The sequence below is a fragment of the Phaseolus vulgaris genome, chromosome 4, assembly GCF_051622355.1.
Source record: "Phaseolus vulgaris cultivar YP4 chromosome 4, ASM5162235v1, whole genome shotgun sequence".
Taxonomy (NCBI): Eukaryota; Viridiplantae; Streptophyta; class Magnoliopsida; order Fabales; family Fabaceae; genus Phaseolus; species Phaseolus vulgaris.
Genome location: NC_143501.1, coordinates 9,163,006 through 9,186,400, shown reverse-complemented (window position 1 = coordinate 9,186,400; position 23,395 = coordinate 9,163,006). Strand labels below are relative to the sequence as shown.

The following is a 23,395-nucleotide window of genomic DNA, read 5'->3' as shown; positions in this document are numbered from 1 at the left end:
GCATAATTTTACTCACACTTTAAAGCTCTAATCATAAACTCTTAGGTTGAAATCATGAATAAATCCACAATTTTTTTATTGAGATTCATCTAATTGGATTAATTTGAGCCTTAATTTTTATTTGTGCTAATTTTGTGTTTTAAAACGTAACAGACAATCTAGTATTTCACAGGGTAGACGATCCAATATTTCATAGGGCAGACATTCCATAATTTTATAGAGCAGACAATTTGACCAAACAATTTAATTAAAGCATCTACCGGACGATCTTCCTTAAACACCTACTGATGGGTGCTCTATTGTGGAAAAGGAAGATATTAATTTGGTGATTTGATTACATTCTCGGAAAGCAAGAATAAAAATCAATTCAATCATATGCGAGAAGATTCTCTCAAAATCCTACAATTAAAAATCCTCTGCAAAATGAGTAAAAAAAGTTAACAAGTATCATTTGAATATATTATTCAAGATAATATTTTGCAGTATCTTGACAACAACACAAAAATCAATTACAATCAATGCGCAAATCTGCAGTAAGTTTGGAAACAATATATTTAGAAGAGAAGCGAGGATAAAATCTGGGACTAGTTGGGAATTAAGATATGTACTTAATAATTTGAAAGAGACAAAGGAAACATTTGATAGTTACAAAACAATATCATTAGGCAGATTTCAAATCCGATTTTATGCAAAGAAAAGAAGATTATAAAAGAGACTTTGGAGGAAGAATGAAAAGAGATTTTGGGATCGTATTTCATAGCCACACTACACACTTTAAACCTAGTTTTATTTTCTTTTGGTATTTTTTTTTCCTTTACATGGAAGGCTAAAATCGTTTGGATTGATTCCCTTGTTATTTTCCATTGAATTGTGAGGTTATGTTTAATAAAGTTTTGTTCTTCAATTTTTTGTAGCAGATTATGCTTTATTTTTCATCTTTTTGAAATCGAGTTTCTACCAAAGGAATTTTTTAACGCTTATTGAGAATTCATTTTTTTCTTTAATTAGATTTCTTGGTTAATTTGCTTAGTTCTAATCAATCTCTTGTTGGCTTAGTTCGAGAGGTAGAAGATAAACATCTCATGAGTATACGCTTGGAACTAGTGAGATACTAAGTACATCAGTATAAGCTTGTTTTACTGATAAGATCCTATTGAATTTGATTAACGCTTACTTGAATAAGTTTGACATATGTGTAAGAGTTAAAGGATGACAGTCTTAGGAAAGTCATATAGGAATTCATGGTGAATAAACTTGGGAATCAACCTATGTTTTGTACTATTTTTAATTATCTTTTATATTTTCCTACTGAACAATCATAACCCCCTTTCCTTTTTATGTTATAGCCAAATTTCACCTATTGTAGATAAGTTTGAATACTAATTTCACTGGCTTTGTTATTGGATTCATTGGGAGACGACTTGGGGTCATTTGGCCTTGTCAATACTATCATCTCTTTGTGTTAAACGAATTATCACCTCATTAGACAATCTACGTTGGAAGCTTTTTAGTTTGATTGTTACACGAAGGCTATGAAACATACTTGGCTTTCTCATTCAAATGCATATTGTTTGATTAAGCTTGAGTCAAATCTTCTTTGGGAGTCTTTGTCTCTATGTCTCCTTTGGTTATGATACACAATAAACTATAATGGATGGACTTGATATAGACTTCCATTATGTCCTTTCAATAGAGATAGTCCTCTCTAGTGAATATTGGAGGCCTTATGAGGGATGTTCCCTCGGTTTAAATTAGTTGTGCCATGGTGGTTGTATTGTCTCTTTTCCTCTTGACACGAGATGACGCTTAACCCTTTAAAGACTACGCTTTGATACCAACAATAAAAATAGGGGGAAACACAAGAGGGGAAGGGTTGACTTGTGTGTTACTTAATTTTAAATAATTTTGTAAATATCGTCGAACTGTGAGTGTTTAGATGATGATTTTGTTTGCTTAAGTTGTCAGATAGTTACAACAAACACATGTTTATGACTTAACTAATTACCTTGAATAAAACATTTTCAAAGCGTATTATTACAGTGGTTATCATTACTAAGTTATTATAAACAATAATTAAAGAACAATATATAAAGATAAAAGAAAGAGAAAAAACACAAGGTAATTTTTATGTTGGAACATAGACAACATTCAATTCTCAATCAACTTAATAAGTTCTATTAAGCAGAGCATTGTTGTGGTGTACAATATTAGTATTGTTTGGCGTCGTACTCCTAGATAACACCTTGAGTATTGTTTATGCTCATAGCCATTTATGGCTAACCCCTTAAGTATTCTTGACTCCAACCACTCTTGGTTTAATAAGTATTTTATACTCTAACCACTCCTAGATTAACTGAGTATTCTTGACTCCAATAACGCTTGACTTAACTGAGTATTATTGACTCAAGCCATTCCCAACTTAACTGAGTATTCTTTGAACAACAAACATTATTGGTTAATAGAGTATTTAACAAACAATCATTCTTGACTAAGATGAAGAATTTGTATAAACATGGTGATCAACTAATCTTGTTGGAGAGAATTTGTACAAACTCTCTTACAGATTTAGAAAAGATATAAAACTCAATTTTTCAAAATTCGTGTTAATTTATTAATAAATATTTCAATAGATTAAAATACCTTTTTAATCGGTGAAAATTATCTTCTCACCAAAATAAGTTCTAAACAATCTTTTAAAAACAACTTTCTTTTAAGTGAATAAGAATCAAATAACTTGAAAAAGCAAAACCAAAAACTAAAATACATTAATACATCTAAGTCTTCAAACTTCTTTGTAAAGCCCTAATTGAATTCATCAAAACATTCGCATTAGCTTCAACACTTTAATCTTTATATTTCTTTTTCTTTATGTAAGAATCTATTTAGACAATTCAAATTTAAATTTCTTTTTCTAGTGTTTTTTATTCCAAACTTAAACACAAAATCAAGATATGATTCAAGACAAGAATTGATCACTTTACTCTAATATTTGGATTCAATCAATTAATCAAACCAAGTGTAATCTCAAACTAATATTCATTTAAGAAAAACTTACTACAATTATTTAAGTAAAACAGTGAATCATATAGAAAAGAATACACATACTAACATATGATTCAAAATAAGGAAGTAGACACAACTAGTGGTAAGTTTGACCAATGAACGATATTATTAAACAAAACAACATGCTTATAAGAAAACAACACCATTAATTGATCAAAATAAATGAATCTATATTAAATAAATGAACCTATATTAAACCGATTAACAATGGAATGGCCACTAATTATCAAACAAGGAATAAAACAAAAAGTAAGAAACAAGACTTGGAAATTAAATTTAATATGATTTTAGAGATCAAAATAACATTCATGGAAGATTCTAGAAAAAAAAAACTAATTCAACCTAACTTCCAAAGTGAAGTGATAAGTATTTTCTTATGTTTTAACTTGATTTAATGGGTGAATTTGTTTTAGTTTCTATTTTTATGTGATTAAAACAAATAATATAAAACTAAATGGTGATTATTGAACATATATTCTATTCAATAAAAATATATAAGTGTGAAAGTTTAAATTCAATATTAGAAATAAAGAAAAAAAAATAATTATAAAAAAACATAAATGTTACAAAATAAGATCACAATAGTAAAATTTATATTGGAAAAAAAATAGTAAGTCAATCCAAGATAGAAATAAGAAGAGAAAAGTTCAAAATTGGAGGAGACTAGAAGAATTGAAAAAAATTCAAAATTGGAGGAGACTAGAAGAATTGAAAAAAAGATAGCCTTGCTTGATAGTAGTGTTAGGAAAATCAGAACTATTTTTTGCTCTTTGGTGTAGAAACAAAAATGGGTACTTGTGGAAGCAATAAGCAAATAATAAAAATTGAGCAAAATAGAATAATGACAACAAGAATTTTTAACGTGGGAAAACCTTCTCAACTTGAGAAATAAAAAACCCCGGGACCTAGTCTAGAAAATGTCTCCACTATGAAATTATGATTACAATATTTGTTTATCTCACTCTATGAGGATAACACTCAATCTCACCCAACAATGATGGAATACAATGTTTCTTTAGCATCTCACTAGGATTTCTAATCTCACACTATGGTGGATATCTATTCTCTCATTTCTCTCTATGTTGCTCTTCTCCCTTGCTTTCATGTCTCTTCCTCACAAGTTCCCTTTACATAGAGAATGAGAGGAAGACTTCTTCATAAAGAGATAGTGGATAATTAATGATTATCACATTTTCAAGATATCTTAAAAATACTATCTTCAACTTTCAAGATAGTTCCCAAACATAGGATCTTCATTACCAAAACATAAACATCTTTTGGTAGTTCCCGTCAAATATGTCAGTATCCACTTTATTGCATTCTAATATCTCAGTTCCTTGCCTAGTTCTTCATAGCCTTCTAGCTTCTCCATATAGATTTCTTCTTTGATGTCTTCATGTAGGAAAGTTGTTTTTACATCAAGTTGTTCAACTTCTAGGCCTAGGCTAGCTTCTATACCCAATGCTACTCTTATTGAAGAGTACTTTATCACTAGTGAGAAAATCTCATCAAAATCAACTCCTTTCTTCTGATTGCACCCTTTCACAACAATTCGAGCTTCCTTCTTCAGTTTTAAGCCTATACACCGATTTGTTTTTCAGGACTTTCTTCCTTAGGTAGCTTCACCAGATCATAAGTATGGTTCTCATGTAAATAGTTCATCTCTTCTTTCATGACCTTAATCCACTCCCCTTTCTCAATTGACTCCATAGCCTCTGAGAAGTTTTGAGGTTCGCCATTATCTATCAAATTACTATAATATTCTTTAGGATACTTTGATGATGACATTCTTCTTCTCTCATGGTGTCTCAATTCAACTTGCATTTGTTGCTCCAAAGGCTTAGGTTCTTGTTGTATTTGAGGATCTAACATTATCTGATCATGATCTAGTTTTTCATCAGTGTGGTCAAGAACTGGGTGAGCAGGATCTATCTGTTGGTCTATTTGATTAGGATCTATCTGTTAAGGAATCTCTCCCCCTGAATCAATGCGAACATTGGACTTACACTAATTTTTCTTTTGAATATCTTTGATCGTTTGTTCCTCAAAGAACACAACATCTTTGCTTCTAACAATTTTCTTATTTATAGGATCCCATAATTTGTATCCAAATTCATCCTTTGGGGACCCAAGGTATATGCACTCCTTGGTTTTAGCATCTAGCTTTTTTCTTTCATCCTTAGGAATATGAACAAAGGCTTTGCATCCAAATACTCTCAAATGGTTGAAAGGTGTCATCTTCTTGTACCACACTTCCTCTTAAATCTTTCCATCTAGAGGTTTTGAAGGTGTCAGATTTATGAGATCAACTGTGATCTTTATTGGTTCACCCTATAAAGAATTGTGGAGGTTAGCACCTTGTAACATGCATCTGACTTTCTCTTCAATAGTATGATTCATTCTTTCAGTTACTCCATTCAGTTGAGGAGTCTTTGGTGGTGTCTTCATCATTCTGATGCCATACATCTTGCAATATGCTTCAAAAGGACCATGGTACTCTTCACCATTGTTTGCTTTCAGACTTTTAAGCTTTTTCCCAATCTCACGCTCCACTAGAGCATGGAATTCTTTAAATGCTGACAATACTTAATCTTTGGTTTTTAGCAAGTACACTATACTCTTCTTTAGTGATCGTCAATAAATGTTACAAAGTAGTAGGCTCCACCAAGAGATTTTTCAAATGGTGCACAGACATTTGTATGCATAAGTTCAAGTACCTCCTATCTTCGTGAGAGGCCGCATGATCTCTGAAAACTGACTCTACATTGTTTACCTTAAATGCAATCAGTACAGGATTCCAAGATTTGATCTTTTATACCTTGTAAGTGATTTTTGGCGAGCATCTAGAGTGTTTTCTCAATCATATGCCCCAATCGTCTGTGCCAAAGATCTTTGGAGTCCGTAGCAACATTTGCTTCTCCAGAACAAATTCTTCCTTGCATAATGTAAAGGAATCCTTCCTTTGAACCTATGGCAATGACTAAGTTCCCTTTTGCTACTTTCAACTTTCCATTGCCAAAGTGGCTTAGAAAATCATCATCATCCAACTTACCTGTTGAGATAAGGTTGAGACACATTTCTAGAACATTCCTCACTTCCTTCAAGACAAGCTTGTTTCTTGTGTCTTTTAGTAACATGATATAACCAATACCTACAATCTTGCTTGTAACAAGGTTTTCCATTTTCACAGTGCCATAATAACCTTTCTTATAATTTGAAAAGAAATCTTCATGTGAACTTACATGGAAAGAGGCACCAAAGTCAACAATCAAAGAGAAATCACCATATGCAACATGTAGGTAATTGTCTTCTCCAATAAGAAAAACATCATCGTCAACGACGACAGTTGTAGTTGGAGTACAGTCCTTCTTCTTTGGATCAACTAAGTTTGGATGGACAGTTTCGGCTTTCTGGTCTCTCTTCATAAATCTGCATTCAGATCTCTTATGAACTTCTTTACTACAATAATAACATATTGTTGTTCTTGTGCGAGATTGAGAACGGCCTTTGGCATTACTTTTGTTTCTTCCACGAGATTCAATTCTCCCTCGGGTTTCACCTCTTCCTCGCTTCATAATATCATTTGTGTCAATTGACATTCCTTCCATCTTGTATCAGAACCAAGCTTTAATACCACTGTTGGGAAAATCAAAACTAATTCTCCCTCTTTGGTGTGGATACAAAAATGGACACTTGTGGGAGCAATAAGCAAATAATAAAAAATAAAGCAAAATAGAATAATGACAACGATAATTTTTAACGTGAGAAAACCTTCTCAACTTGAGAAATAAAAACCCACAAAACCTAGTCCAGAAAAATTCTCCACTATGAAAGTAAGATTACAATATTTATTTGTCTCACCCTATAAGGATAACACTCAATCTCACCCAATAAGGATGTAATACAATGTTTCTCTATCATCTCACTAGGATTTCTAATCTCACACTATGGTTGATATCTATTCTCTCATTTCTCTCTATTTTGCTCTTCTCCCTTACTTGCATTTCTCTTCCTCACAAGTTTCCTTTATATAGAAAATAAAAGAAAAATTTCTTCATAAAGAGATAGTGGATAATTAATGTTTATCTTTCAAGATATCTTAAAAATACTATCTTCAACTTTCAAGTTGGACTTCATAGTCTTCAAGAAAGATATAATTCCAAGACTTTAGAATGACCATCATTGAATATATTCAATGGATCAATTATCAAGATTCATTGGTCATGGTATCAATTATCAAGATTTATTGATCATGGTTTCATTAAACTATAGTCTCATTAAATTAAGGAGAGATTCCCAACAAGTAGAAAGTTCCTCATCTATATGATAAACTACATGGACAACTTCATGATTTATTTTAAATGCTTATTAATGATTCCACTCATATTAGAATATATTACACTAGAAAAAATCTGACATTGTTTAATCTAATGTGAGATTATAGAGTTTATGGGAAGTGAGTTTAGCGGTTCTATAAACTAGAAACGATGGCGATCAAAATAATCGAGGGAGTCAATTTTGTAAATAACACTTTTTATTCCTTTTTTTCATACATTATTTATTAATTTATTAATATTTCATAATTATATCTGATTCCACAAACATTTTTAATTTCATAAAAAATTCTTAAAACATTATTATATAATCTAATTTTATATAAAATTCTTCCCCTAATATATATGTTTTGGATCTTGTAATTATTCCAAATTTAACTTTTAATCTCTACAACTGTCTTTATAATTTTCCAACTTCTACTTCTAGCTTTTTGTGATCACTCTTAAAAAAGTTCTCAATTGAAAATGACGAAAAAGGAAAAAATTAAAAATTAGATAGAACTGTAAATTTTTCAAGAACTACAAGCAAAAAAAGATTAATATAATTAATTGAAAACAATAAAACATTTAAACAAAATATAAGATTAAAAAATTTAAAATCATATATTCATTATTCTCACAAATACTATAAAAATCATTCTGCAAAAATAATTATTATAAAAATAATATATTCAATTTTACAATTACTATACACTGAGACTACCCATAACACAAATATCAGCCAACATTAAATCAAACTCTTAAAATGAGACTCCAATAATTTGTAAGAGATCCGTTCCCAACGCTATTGATATTCTTAATAAATGTGCCAATGGTCTATTAATTTTGGCGTACACGGTTATCAAGAAAACTCCGTAAACATTCTTCTGATTATAATTTGCCTTAGAATTTCATGTATTCTTGTTTCATAGGCCATGGATTGTTGAAGATGGTAACTGTGTTGGACAGAAAATCACAAAAACGAGTAGAACAACTAAAAGTTAAATTTTATTTCTTACATACTTCGAAATGGATTATAGTTTACAAACTCTGTAGAACCACGTTGCTAAACAAACGTGTCCTTAAATACTGAACCTCAAGTATCATAAGATTGCAATGAAGTAAAATTGAAGCATGTTTCCAACTTCGAAAAGGAACATGTGGGCCTAGTCTCTGTTCAATATAAGATAACCAAAATAAACCCCAATCATAGGTCAATTACCATATGGATCCAGATTGAGAAAAAAATAGAAGTATAGGGGTTCCCTGGACAATGTAACAATACATAGGTCACAGAAGGGAGAAAAAGTGAAAGTAACTATATGTAGTACATGGAGGAGCTTTATTTCTATCTCAAACAAAAATAGAACATGCTTTAGGTTACTCCATCAACGAATTTGACATGATGAGACAACTTTAAGCATCTGACAAATTATTGCCAACAATAATCTTTCCTGATGTGAAAAAATGAAACTTGAAAGCAGCTAGTTGACAACATCAAGAACCAGCTTGCGAGACTTTAGAACTGACCACCGCAGGCGGCGGTAGTAGGCGGCTTGAAGTAATGCAAGTGATAGCACAAATATCCATTTAAATCCCATCTGCATATGGTAGCAATGTGCTTAGAAAGACAAGGTATTTTCTTTATTGATCCAAGATAAAAATGATAATACAGGCAACAAACCAGTTTTCTTTCCTCCATTTCGGGTTCGGCTGCCCAGGTCAGGAATGATACTATATCTTTACCCATCTGCAGTAAAACATAACCAAAGAAAATATTTATCTTAGTTCTTCCCATGTTCATAGATAATCTAGGTCATAAGATTTTTACTGAAACCAATCCTCAACAAACTAAAGAACCTGAGATTCTGTAGCAGGGGTACCATCTTCATATTCAACAGCACCATCATTAAGCATTTTAGGCATAGCAATGGCCCCACCGGGAAAGTAAGGATTGTAGTGCAGACCTTCTCTAATCTACATTATTATTTAGAAAGATAATGTTATTCAAAAAAAATTCCTTTAAGAAAAAGTATAATGAAGTTCACCCATTATTAATATTGGATATAAAAGCAAGACCGGCAACTGGAGTCACATATAAATACAAAGAACATCGATGCTATATACGTATACACATGATAATCATTCTATGTTAAACATTGAGAAGAACTCTGTTTCACCAAGAGGAATGGCCTTACATTAAATTAAGCAAGAAAATTATGAGCAAAAAATTCATATACATTGTTGAAGCCTCTTTAACAACCCCCTGACCCACCATGTATGCATACTTTTATTCATTGGTTAAAAAAGGAAATTAGAGGGAAAAACAAACATTACTTTGGATTTGGACCACCAACTTCTATATTTGACAACTTCCATAGAAGAATGAGCGAAGTTATATTAATGATCCAAATATCATAGTTTATTATTCCTTAAAAAGAAGGTTTTGAGAAGAACTTACTGAAACACCAGCAGGAGGGTCGCGATAGCCAGTCAAAAGTGAAAACACATAGTTCTGACCATTGTGTCGAGCCTAAAATACCAAAGGTAAAATTATTTCTGATATAAAAGCAATAGAAAATCTAAAGATGTTACTAACAGACTACAGTCATTACTTTGGTGACGAGACTAAGATCTGGGGGATAGGCTCCACCATTAGCAAACCTTGCGGCGGCTTCATTTGCATATGGCTGAGGAAAGCGATCACTGAGTTTACCAGGGCGCGTAAACATCTCACCCTCATCATTAGGGCCATCAACCACCTCAATCTCCGCTGCCATAGCCTTTACCTCTTCTTCTGTATAAGCGACACCAACCAAATCACGGTATGATATCAAAGACATAGAATGACATGAAGCACAGACTTCTTGATAAACCTGATGACCACGACGAATCCTACACATTCAAAAAATCAGTTAAATATAGTAATACCTCTATTAGTATAAATAGTTATATAGCATTCACGTAGAATATTGATTCCAGCAAATGATTGCATAGAGCAGAATGTAGTTCACAATATTATGAATCCTGGAACAGAAAAATGTCCTTAAATAAAACTACATTCTAACAATCATTGCATGATATTCTTAAGATAAATTAATTAATGATAACATTACTATTCAGCAAATGCACAAACAGAATTTAAACCCTGTGAGATACCTAGTTAAAGTATTAAATTCTAAAGCAAGGAGGACTGAATGACTGATCCAAGGGTGATAAAACTGAACATAAGAGCAATATGACAAAAAAGGGGAAAAAATGCACCTATAATTAACAAGTACCTATAATTCACCTTTAAAATGCAACAGGGACTAGTTTGACTGTACAAAGTCGCTAGCTAACTTGACAAATCATAATGTTGAGCAAGAAAAATAGAAAGGGAAATTTCAGGTCAGACTCACGAAGCATGATCATATGAACTGAGAATGCCCTTGTGAGGCCATGGATAGCTGGGACATGCCAGGCCATGCTCGGCTTCATCAGCTAATGCTGTTGTTGAAAAACTTAAAATCCCCGTGACACCAGCTCCTACTAATGCTAGTGCTCGTAAGGAGTTGCTGCCAGTAGAGTTGGCACCATCTTTCTTTGTGATAATGGGTGACGTAAAAGAACTCTACAATGAATGTAAATTAGCTATTAGCAAATGACACAATTGGATTGTTATATGGGATGCACAATGTTATATTGACATCAAAATATTTATGACATGCACAATATAAGCCACAAGCTGACATGGATGCCAATCACATCAAAAACACTTCCATGCTATACACACACACATAGACAGAGATAGAGATAAATAAAGAGATGAACCTCAATAGAGAATATTATGAGACATCATTTTACTATATACAAAACTGTCATTGCAAAATATCCCAAGATATGATGAAATTATATCTTTCAAGAAAGATATATTCACCTTTTCAAACCAACTTCCCATGTTTTACATTTTTTTCTATGATAAATAGTCTTATAAAAGAAAAACTAGGATGCATTAGTTTTAATATTTTATTAGTTCACTTTTCTATAAGAACCAAATATTTTTTAACTAGTATATGGTCCTTCATACTGAGGTGTCGATTTAAGTGTCCAAACTATATGGGAGGTGTTAACTAAAGAGCCCAAGCTAACAAAAAATAGAATTTTAATTGGACTCCAATGAGAAGTGTCTGACACATGTCAAACATGAGTTAGAAAGATGTTAGTCTCATTTCAAATAGGAGAGATGTTTGCACTCCAAATTTCCACCATGCTAGTTTGCAAAATGGTCTTTCACTCTTTCTTACATGTCAAATAATGACTATAAGTCTATAATGCAAGATAGTTCCCATTAATTTGAATTGGCTATTTGGGCCCAAAGACTCAGCAGTCCTGTTAAGAGGTTTTGAACACTAACGAACAAATTAGATTTAACATAGAATTCAAGAATGTTAGGTAAAGAAAAATGGAGAATGGTATGTCAACTGGACCAACTAATATTCTTTTTGAAATTTGAAGTGTTTAGGGAGGAAGGTATAACATAGCTTAGTAAATCATTCAACAATACAATGTAATTGAAGAAAATGTTTAATAAGACAAGGAACAATTAGATACCCATTTACAAGAATAAAGGGGATGGACAAAATTGTGCAGACACAAGGATCAAGCTAATACACAACACTGTAGGACTAGGTAAAGAGAAAGGTTTTAAACTGTAATTGTAGTAATGAACTCAAGATCATATAGTGGAGTTATAGTTCCAGGGCTATCATGGTTGTGGTTTCCATCACAACTGAGATGTTGTAGACTGAGTATTAAATCCTTGGAATGGAAGAGAATATTTCAGAGAAAATCAGGTCAAGAGAGTGTGCTTGAGAACCACTTTTATGCCAATGAAGTTATACATCTGTTTCTTGATTTCATTAAAGATTCAGAAGGAAACAAATATATTTTCAGATATTCCTTTCTTTTTAGGAAAAAAGGAAAATATAGATTCATGCAAATTCACTTATAATAAAAAATAAGAATATTTCAGAGAAAATCAGGTCAAGAGAGTGTGCTTGAGAACCACTTTTATGCCAATGAGGTTATACATCTGTTTCTTGATTTCATTAAAGATTCAGAAGGAAACAAATATATTTTCAGATATTCCTTTCTTTTTAGGAAAAAAGGAAAATATAGATTCATGCAAATTCACTTATAATAAAAAATAAGAAAGTGAGTCAGTGATTCTAGTAAAAAATATTATGATTTGAGTTATCATAAGTCACTACACATTACACGCAATTTTGAAGCTAAAGAAAATACAAAACATAAGATTTGGAGGGCTCCATCATACAAATTGACAGAAACTCTCTTCCTCATCTTTTTTTCAGCAAATCATTCACAGCTCAGACTCTAAACAGAGTTTTGTTTCTGTTGAGTGCAGAATTGCAAAGCCAGTATATTAAGACATAAACCCATTGCCTTATGCTGTGACAATGTCTGCGAACATAAAATTCATCAAGTTGCAACATTTGTAAAATAGACGGTTTTGCACAACAAGATAGAGAAATCAAATTCAAGTTCTGTTTAAAACTTAAGATCTGATTGTGACTGTGTTATTCTTTCATCTGCACGGCTGTTTTTCGGTTCTTTTCAATAGATGTTAAAACTTAACACACTGCATACATAAACTGAAAGCTATTGGAGGTGAGAAGACATGGACTAAGGTAATTTTAGTAACACAACCATAGTTGGTGAAATTTTTAATAAACATTATGAATATCACTTTTACCTTATTTTTATGAGGTAATACTCACCATTTTCAAGTTGAGTCACAAAACCCCATGGGTTTATGTTAACACTCAAAAAAATATAGCAATTGAAATAAATATAACTAACTAAAAAATTGTGTGACACATTCCAAAAACTCATAATCATATATGGCAGTTTGGTGACAAGAAAAGAAGGTAATAGAGGCTTAATTAAGAAAAAGAAAAGGATCAAATGGAACATAGTCAGCATTATAAAAAAAACACTTAATTACAATGAATTAGCATTAAAATAAATTTTGATAGAATATAACAACTCTACTTGGCTTGTTCATTGTTGATGCTGCATATCATTAGCACATTGCAAGAGTTTTTTATTATTATTAAAATTTATCTTTGTCCATTTTCAAATTCCCTCAATTATAATTTAAGAAGATCTGCAAGTTTTTCAACAACAAACATTTTGTATGTGTAATAAAGCTAGAGTGAGGTTTATATACTATCTATGACTCTTAAAAGAAATTGATAAATCTTTTACATATTAGCAGCAATGGTATGATAATATAGATAATCATTTTTAACATTATTGTCACATTACTGAAACAGAAAACAGTATTTGTCAAATAGCAATTTTAAGTACAGATAAATTATCAGCTCTAACATCTTCCAGAAAAACTAATGTTCTCAAAGCTTCAAATTTGTTCACCAATTTTATTTTATTTATTTATGGTCTAACGGTCTGTATTTTATGTACCATGTTGCAAGGTCCCGAAAAATAAATATTCCAAAACAAAATAATCTTATCAAAAAAGAGAGGGGTCATGCTTACAGAAGAACAAGATTGGAGTTTCCTCCTCAATAACTGCCGAATAACACCTCCAGCCATCTTAGTTCAGACTGCAATCCATTCATATAAAAATTACAGAAAGTAACTAAATACCTCCAACCAAGTATAATAGATAAAATTCTACAAATATGGATAAGTCACTGACAAAGAAAGCATCACCAAAAAGAGCAAATAAGATAAGAGTAAATGTTATCAACTGTTTCTGCAATGAAGAATAAGAAGACTAAACCTAAAAATGAAAATTTGCCAGAAAAAATGCTAGCAAATTTTATAGTTTAGATTATAGTGAGACGATCTCCCAAGAAGAACACTTTTTCTCAGTTTGGATAAACTTTAATAACATAAGAAATCAACTTCTGCAGAAGTTAAATCAGAAATCTTAGATGGGTCTGTTTTGGACAAAACTTCTCTATAAGAACTTCTACAATAGAAAAACAAGAAGAAAAAATGAAATGAACTGCTCCATAAGTTAAGACTAGCTTATAAATAGGATAATTTGTAGAAGCTATAGTTTCTCTAAATTTTTATTTTATTACTTGTGCATTAGTTAAAAACATGTGGAGAAGCTAATTTCATTTGTTTTCTTTTTATTTTAATCTTTTAGAAGTTCTTAAGGAGAAGTTTGCTCAAACAGACCCAAGGGCATATCTTAACCTTTAACATGTGATAGAAGTTTAAAGGTCTATTTGGATCATATTTTTCAAAAACTCTAGTAGAGGAAGAAAAATAAGAAGAAAAATGAAATATATATATATATAGATAGATAGAGCTTCTAGGATGTAGTAGCTCATGGAGAATACTTCTTTTATTTTTTCTTCTTATTTTCTTCTACTATAAGTGTTTCTAAAGATGTTTACCAGAAAGATCCTAATTCATTTTACCTTCTTATTTTCTTAAAGTAAAACTGTCCATAGAAAAGTTTATCCAAGCAAAACCTTACCTTCTCTATACCATATAGTCTAATTCCTGATGAAAAACATTGACTACAAGATCAAGAAAGTAGAAAACAACATAAGACAAAGGACAAGTATGCACACGCCGAAAGAGAGAATAATTTTAAAACATCGTGAAGAATTAATACACAATAAGTTTTACAGTTTAATTGGCATAATCCCTCAGTGCTGATTTCAAACAACTGAAAGTATAGAGCTTTTTGTTTAAGGGGGAAAAAAAGCATTACCTAAAAAGTGCATTATTTAACTCGTGTATTTTCAGGCAATTTCAGCAACAAATATGCAAGTAAATACAAATTAAGGTCTAGAGAATAAAACAAACACAAAAATAGATAGTCACATAAGCAGAAAAAAAAGAGCAACATCATAAACCCACATGACCAACCAACACATTCAAATGAAATCTGAATAGGGCATATGATTTGTCTGCAACAACATAAAACCAGGAACCTTTGTTCAATCCAGAAAACGAAGCTTCGTGCACCCAAATGGGAAGTAATAGAAAGAAAATAGATAACAAATTGTTGCACGTGCAAATACATACACGGAGATGAAAATTGTAAAACCCGTAATTAAGAAGTGGGTCACAGATCTGAGTTCTCGGTGATTGCTGAACATTTAAAAACGAAAAAAAAATTAAGAAAAAAAAATGGGAAATGAAGAGAAAGGGACTTACGAAACAGAAGCTCTGGAATGGGAACTGAGGATCTAACGAGGAATATAGAGAAAGCGAAGAAGAAAGAAGAAGAGAAGCTTTTGAGAGACACACGCTTCTAATGTTGCAGCCACGAGAATCGCTCTGGGCTTTTGGGCCTTACTCGCATGCCTTCTTAGGTGTGGCAGTTTCTTCCTGCACCCCAACATTTTTCTTTCTGCACCCCCAAAATGTGGTGTAAAGACAAAACTGTCCCTATATAAAAATTTTACATTTATTTTTTTGTATTTCGGATTATAAAATCCGGTAAATTTTCGAATTGGCACTTCCGGTAAAATTTCGGATTGGTGTGTCCAGTAATCTCCCAGATTGGTACTTTCGATAATCTCTAAACCCTAAACCCTAAACCATAACTGAAAAAAAATCATTCTGGATCCACCAATCCGTAATAGAAATTAGGCTTGCGGATTCAGAAATCTAGAAAAATCAACAATTTATGCAAACTTTGCTTCTGGAACACTCCTCATCCAAAAAATAATATGATTCACTTCTGGATTGATGAATCCATAGCACACTCCCAAATCCCGATTTCAAATAAAAGGTGAAGGTCAATTTTGAGATTTAAAAAATTGTGAGGTGCCTTGAAGGAAAATGTAGGGGTGCAGGAAGAAACAGTCCTTAGGTTTTTGCTACCATTTTCTTTATTTTTGGCATATGTTAAATACACGTTTATGAAGGAAAATTCTCCCAGCACCCCAATGTCTCCTTACTGCACCTCCATTACTTAAAATGAAATTACATTTGTATCCTTTATTAAATCCTAAAATATTAAAACCCTATTTCTCTATTCCCATCCCTTCACTTCTTATTATTTTTCGAGCGTACCTCCATTCCTTCATTTCTCTCCAAATTTGGCAACACTCCGTGGTCTAAGAGAAGTTGCATTTTCGAGTGATTGTCAAGGCTTGCAAGGATGAAAAACGCGTAGTGAAGTAAGTTCTTCTGAATGTGTAGCCACCATTTTTGCATTTTCTACCTTTTTTTCGTTTGAGTGTCAGAATGTACATAATGGTGTACAAATTTTATTTATAAATCGGTTTGTACATTCGGATATAGATATATATACTGGAATATACGAACTAATATATTAATATAAAGTGTATATTGATTTGTACATTCCGATATGTATATCCAAATCTGATATATATCATGAAAATGAAATAAAATAAAAGCATATAGGTACTTAACTCATCGCAGTTAGGCTTCACCATGTCTGGACATCACTTACAACCACCCAAAAACAATAGCGCGGTGAAGAAGAAAGCTCAAAATGAAGAAGTGACCCAAATCCGACCAAAACCCTCAAATATATTGTCGAGAGTATATTTGCCATTTATAAATTATATGGAGGTGCAAGAAGGAGACATTGAGGTGCGGGAAGAATTTGCCCTTCCTGAATTGTTGAACATACCTTTTCAGCTTTTGCCTTCTGGACCCAACAAATTTGAACATGCACCACACAAAATGGTAAAAATACCCTAGTTTTTAAATAGGAGTGGGGTGTGCAGGTCAAGATGTATTTCAAATTTGATATTCTGGAATACCATTCTTGATTTGGGTTTCTAGAATACCTCTCCAAATTAGGCTTTCTGAAACAACATTTTGGGATATGTTTCTGGATTTTTGTTTTCTGGAATATGCTTCTGATTATCTTTTTCTATAATCCCTTTTCATAATTGTGTTATTTGTGTTCTGGATTTGTCTTTCTGAAATGGGATTTTGGTTTTCCATTTCTTTTTCAGAATTTCATTTCCAAATCACACAAAAATTATTCTGGATTTTGTTTTCCATAATATATTTATCAATTCCGGATTTACAATTCAAGAATAAATAGGAATGCTGGAATTTCAAAAATTGATAGGGGTGCAAAAAGAAAAACCTATCTTTTTTTATTTTTTTTTTCTTTTAATTACTTGTTTTAGATCCAACACGTGTAAGCCACACATCCCGTCCTTCTTACCATGAACACCTTACCACGACTACTTTTACTTTTGGTTTTTTGCTATGATGTATGTATACGAAATATATGTTTCATACTATGGCTACATGACATTGTTATATGTTAAATCTTGAAAATATAGGATATAATATATTGAACATAGATAGAAAGAAAAATAAAAAAAAGTTATATGAGGTGAGATTGGTCGATTTTCTTTTGAGAAAAATCGATGAGATATGACTTGATATTACACATAATTGACTAAATTAAATAAGAGAGTAACAAATATAAGAATATTTCGATAATTAAAATGTCTAAACGAAAGTTGCAAAGCACAACTAAATAGAGGAAAGTTATGAATGACTTAGAGACATATAGTATAGAAAAATAAAGTAATTTTATATATGCACATTAGAATAAGTGACATTTGAAGTTTGAAAAAAAAAATGTATTACATTGTAAATTCTAAAACATCTATGGTTATGCTAATGAAAAATTAATTGTTATTGTTATGTATGTGTTTTGACCACATTACTGTATTCCTTATTTTTTTGTGTTTCATTTGATATTTCTTGATTTTAAATTGTTTTTATTTTAATTTACACGTATTTAAAATATATGCTTTTGTTTATTTATTTTTGAATTATTTTACTACTTTATTTATTATTCAAATGTTAATTAATCATTTAATAATAAAGTATTTTTATAATTCATCACCAGTAACATATTATAATAACATATTATAATTTCTTATAAGATGATAACAGAGTTATTAATTTTTTATTTATTTATTATAAATTAAAAAAAAACACCTTTTGAAATTGGTAAGAGTCAACTCAAATATCTAATGACATCATTCTTTAAACACTGGACAAACAACGTTCTTCTTTATGGTAAGAATATTCGGTGTTAGCGTAGAGCTTGAGTAAAATGTTCCTAGCCAGTAGGTTTATGGTTCTTACTAGAAACAGAACATACAATCTTGAGATGGACCCCTCGTCGGTGAATATCCTCAAAATATATATGGGAAATCTTCAATAAAGTAATGAAAAAACCATCCGGAATAAGGTAGTCAACATACAACAACAAGAAGTTGAGGAGAATCATAGGATCCAAAACAACTTTAGGAACAATTATAGGGAAAATTTTATAAAGGCTCAAAATGTGTGCAAAACCAACACCAAATTACATACCTTACATGATCAACTAGTCATCCTCATTTGGAACCAACAAACATGAAATTATGAGAACGATCAACAAAGTAGAGCTCCATAAGCATATACAACATGTCACTAAATCTCGACCAAAATGGGACACTCATGTAAAGAAAAAACATGCTAAGAGTACCAAATGACAAACTATAGAAGCTCATTATCAAAGGCATATAGTACCAATGTACTCACACTAAAATAGTGCACCAAGGATCATACGTAAAGAATATATGCAGAAGCTCAAACATAAAAGCACGGTACTAAGTTACAAAAACAATCTAATGAATATGATAAATGACGACACTTCAAGGTCATTCCAATGCTCCTGTTGTATTACTTTATAGAGCATATTCTTGATGGTTTCAATCCATTCACTTTTGATATCATGAATTTCTCACTTCTCCCAAGTGAAAGTGTCCTACTATTAAGAAGTACGATGGTTCATCACATCTAAGTGTGCATTTGAAGGCATGAATATGACTAAAACTAACTCTTTTTTCCAATTATTTGGCTAGACATTGTAGAATATTTTCAACCATCCTCACAATGTCAGTGTTATAATGATATTATTCCTTTACAAGAAACTCAATAGACTCCTTGCAAACTTTTGTGCAAGATTTTCAGCACAATTTACGATTAGCAAACCAATAGTTGCAAATTTAGCCACCTTAAATAATATCACTTAAGGAAAAAATGAACCCCTTTAACAATACATCTATCATTTTGTTAAAGTGTTGCTCAATATTCATGACCTCCATTTGGAGGTATCCATGCATGCAATATTAATAGGACTATGACCAAGTCGATTTCTGCAAAGTCTTTTTGTTGAACAATCTAAAAACATGAATGATCTTCATGACCAATGGGTTCAATATGTAAGAATTAAAGAAAATATGAAGATGTGAAAGTATCAATGAAGGATGCTAGAAATCCATCTTTCTTTACTGCCCCAAACTTATCTACAACATCCAAGTCCCTACACATAAGGAGGTACAACATGTATACCTTGCTCAATGCTAGTTGGGATACAATTATACAAAGGAATTCAACCTCAAATTGTTATATTTTGCAATCCACACTCTCTCTTCCTTGAGCTAATTTGAGTAAAAGATAGAGGGTTAGATCAAATTCAACCGAATCTACATTTAGTCAACAAAGTATAAAACATGATTTAATAAGCACCAAATCTTGACATAAACAAACGTTTCGTGTGACCAAATGGACACACAACATTTTTGCTCATATAACTTTGTCTGATAAGCTTGTTGCTTGGAGACACAATAAGCATATGCAGTCTGAAGCATTTCATGTACACGTAAAACACTTATAAATGTATATTCTATATTTGCAGAGAATGTTTGTCTCTTTGTTTCTTACAAGAGGATCTCGAAATGAAGTGTTTATATCATATATCTCTTGAAGAAAGCACCAAAAGATGCTTCACACAAACTTTTATGAAAAAGTAGAATGGTAGTTCGATGAAAACAATCAACCTTGTTAGGTCTTACATTTTTCTCGAGTTTGGAAAAGGTTACTTAACCTAGGTCTGATAAGTCATGTCGTGCGTTAGAGAGTTGCGTAAAGAGGAAAATGCATTTAATTCTACATGAAGAGAATTTACATTGCAACTACGAGCCCAAATAATAGCCAACAACATTAGTCTATTTACATTGCATATTATTATCATATGAACTAACTCAAAAAGGAGAGTTAATACATGAGAACTTGTTAAAAAATGTTTTATTAAATATTTGAACTAAGTAGCTAATATACACACGCATCAGTTAGTCAAACACTGAGATTATGATCTAATTAATTGTTAAAGTAAATATAAACGTATGTTGGTCAAGTGATTTAATTGTGTTATAAAACTGTGTCTGATATTACCCCATTGTGCTAGAAAAGTTTAGTTTAAATTAAGTCTTTGATTATGATCGTCTTACTATAGTTGTTATGGGTTTTTCACAAAAATAAATGTTTACCTTCATCAAACGAAACACATTATAATGTATTTGCAAAAAGATTTCACTTCAATATTGGATCCATTAAAATTCCTTCATAAGTCAAGTATACATCAAATGTTGTCTCCCAAACAAAAAAGTTATAGTCAATTCCTTAATCTAAATGAATAATAAAATATCTAGACTAATGATTCTAAGAGACTGATAAAGTATGTCTAACATGAGATATATAATAAAAATATTTTTGTTTGTTTCACAAATCAAATCACATTCTTTACCATGACAAATCAAATGATATTTTTTGAAAATTTTTCAAAGTTAATTGAAATCACAATTCAACTTTTCCTTCTTGTGTTTTTTCTATTTTTCACCATTTTCATCCTTTACTTAGTAATGTCAAACTCAACTATAGGCTTAGTACTAGTATTTTGAAAAAGGTAAAAAAAAAAAAAAAAAAAAGCCCTATTTACTTTATGAGTTTCACTTTGCAATCCACTAAAGAGTGTTATCAAGTGATTGATAAGCTAGTGCAAGACTACACCAATATTTTCACAACTTTGAAAATTATCATATAGATTGGCTATCCCATCAAACAAGTGTTACAAAAGTCGGAGTCCGCTAAAAGAATGACAACATGGTCAATAAAATTATTGAGTTTGGATTACAGTTTGAAAGTTAAGGTTGCATGAAAACCCAATTCCTTTCTCATTCCTCGATGAACTTCTCCAACTAAGGGGAAAACAAGAATAATGATCTTTTAATGTAGATGGATTATCAAATACAAAAGATAGTAAGGATAAGATAATCCTTAAAGGACTGAACAATATCACTCTCAAACACTCTAACTCTCATTTATTGAAGAAAATACTCATATTTTATCCCAAACCTCGTAGGAATGAATATTGCAAAGAACAAGAGAGAGGAAAGATCAGAATAATGAATAATATAACCATATCAATACATTTACTCTAGTTATTTCCAAACACTATACGTTGGATTGACTTTTCCAACATCACAATCTTCTTCACTAAGAAACCAAGGCGCAACGGATTATCTACAAAATTTTGAAGAGGATAATATGATTTGATGCATGGCTTCACTTTTTGCATCCAAAGTAAGAAACTGAATCATTAAATCGTCTAGTTTCACTAAAACATTTATGAAGATCATAGGAAAGGGAAAAACGAGAACAACAAACAAACAAAAATGCTAATTTTGTATTATTTTACAACATATTTACCTATCTTTATATAGTGTAAAGAGAACGAACCAATTGGCAAGACTTAACTAACAAAACAACATAACAAAAAATATGTCCAAGAAATTAAGGATGGCAATGCGGGATGGACCACGCGGGTCAATTTGTTGCCCGCTACCAAAAAGTGCGAGACAAGCTCACTATTCTAGTCTGATGACCCGCTTTGGCCTGTCCCTCGCACGAGCCAACAGTGGACCGGGGGCAGGTTGGTCTGCGTAAATAAAAAAATAATTATTTAAAAAAAAAAAATCATACTCCATTCACCTATTATTGCAGTGTGACCTTTATTTTATTTTATTTTAAAACAGTTGAATTTAATGTACTAAAAAAATATTTTATTTTAATCATCTAAAGGAGTTAGTATTAAGAGTGATATTGGATTTAATTTTAAGTAAAGTCTTATATTTAAAATTTGTTAATAAAAAAATAATATAAAGAAGAAATTTCAATAGGATAGTTAAAAAATTAGTCATCTTCATTAAAATATTTTGTAACAAAACTTTGATAAGATACTCTTGTACATTTACATACATATATAGGAAAAAATAGATGCAAAGCAAAACTTTAATTATTTTTAATTAAACTTTCTAACAACCCTCATCTTGAATTTATATTTTTATCTTAAGTAAATTGAAATACGGATAAAATTTTAATTTTTCAAAAGTAGCAATAAGTTTTTTTATAGTTAATGAAATTTTAATTTTTAAAAAAAAATGATACTTATATGAACTAGCGCAGAGACCTGCAAGTTACTTCTTATGGGGGACATACCAATTAAATGAGTCGGCACTTCTAATGCGAGACGAGCCAACCCGACTCGCATGCATTTTGCAAACTAAACGAAGGATGAACCAGCCCGCATTCCCACCCCCAACAAGAAATACATTCTTCTCGCAAGCGATAAGAATACACCGAGTATTTTTTGTTTATATACCAGTTTCAATATGTTAAATCCTATCAGTCTAATTCTAGTACATATAGGTTGCTGTCATAATTAGCACATTACATCCAAGAGATAAAGCATCCAATAATTTCTTATATTTTCTTTAAGCTTTTAATATATGTGGGATAACGTTGCATATTTTGTTTTTTAAAATATTAATTCTTTATTTTAGTAAGAAAATTGTCGAGTGATCACTAAAAACAAATATTTAGTTTGCTCAGTCATTTAAATCTGGCTTCCCCTATCCCCTCAAAATGTTTTAAAGATCCTTTCAATTATTACCAATGGATATTTTAGTGAAGGTTTCAACAAAATTTTTCTTCCACATTTTCTTCTCTTCGTAAATTTCTTAGTATCACTTAAAAATTTGTTAGTTCTATTGCTCCAAATTACTTTTAGGAAGAACATATTACATGTTATATATAACTTTTTAAGTAAACTACAATCAGATGGCTTGACG

General features: G+C 31.3%; 1 protein-coding gene across 2 annotated transcripts; it reads right to left on the bottom strand.

Moving 5' to 3' along the window:
* Window positions 1-8,362: 8,362 nt before the first annotated feature.
* Window positions 8,363-15,709, bottom strand: LOC137837133 (cytochrome c1-2, heme protein, mitochondrial). Of its 2 annotated transcripts, XM_068646005.2 has the most exons (9): window positions 15,585-15,656; window positions 14,896-14,938; window positions 13,938-14,005; window positions 10,778-10,989; window positions 9,992-10,271; window positions 9,838-9,909; window positions 9,237-9,353; window positions 9,061-9,126; window positions 8,363-8,977 (listed from the first exon to the last, which is right to left on the bottom strand). In XM_068646005.2, the coding sequence occupies exons 3-9, from the start codon at window positions 13,992-13,994 to the stop codon at window positions 8,861-8,863; spliced, it is 921 nt and encodes a 306-aa protein (XP_068502106.2). In that variant the 5' UTR covers window positions 13,995-14,005; window positions 14,896-14,938; window positions 15,585-15,656; the 3' UTR covers window positions 8,363-8,860. The 2 variants fall into 2 exon arrangements, with proteins under 2 accessions (XP_068502106.2, XP_068502105.2); XM_068646004.2 differs by lacking the exon at window positions 14,896-14,938 and having other exon boundaries at window positions 15,585-15,709.
* Between the last annotated feature and the right edge of the window lie 7,686 nt (window positions 15,710-23,395).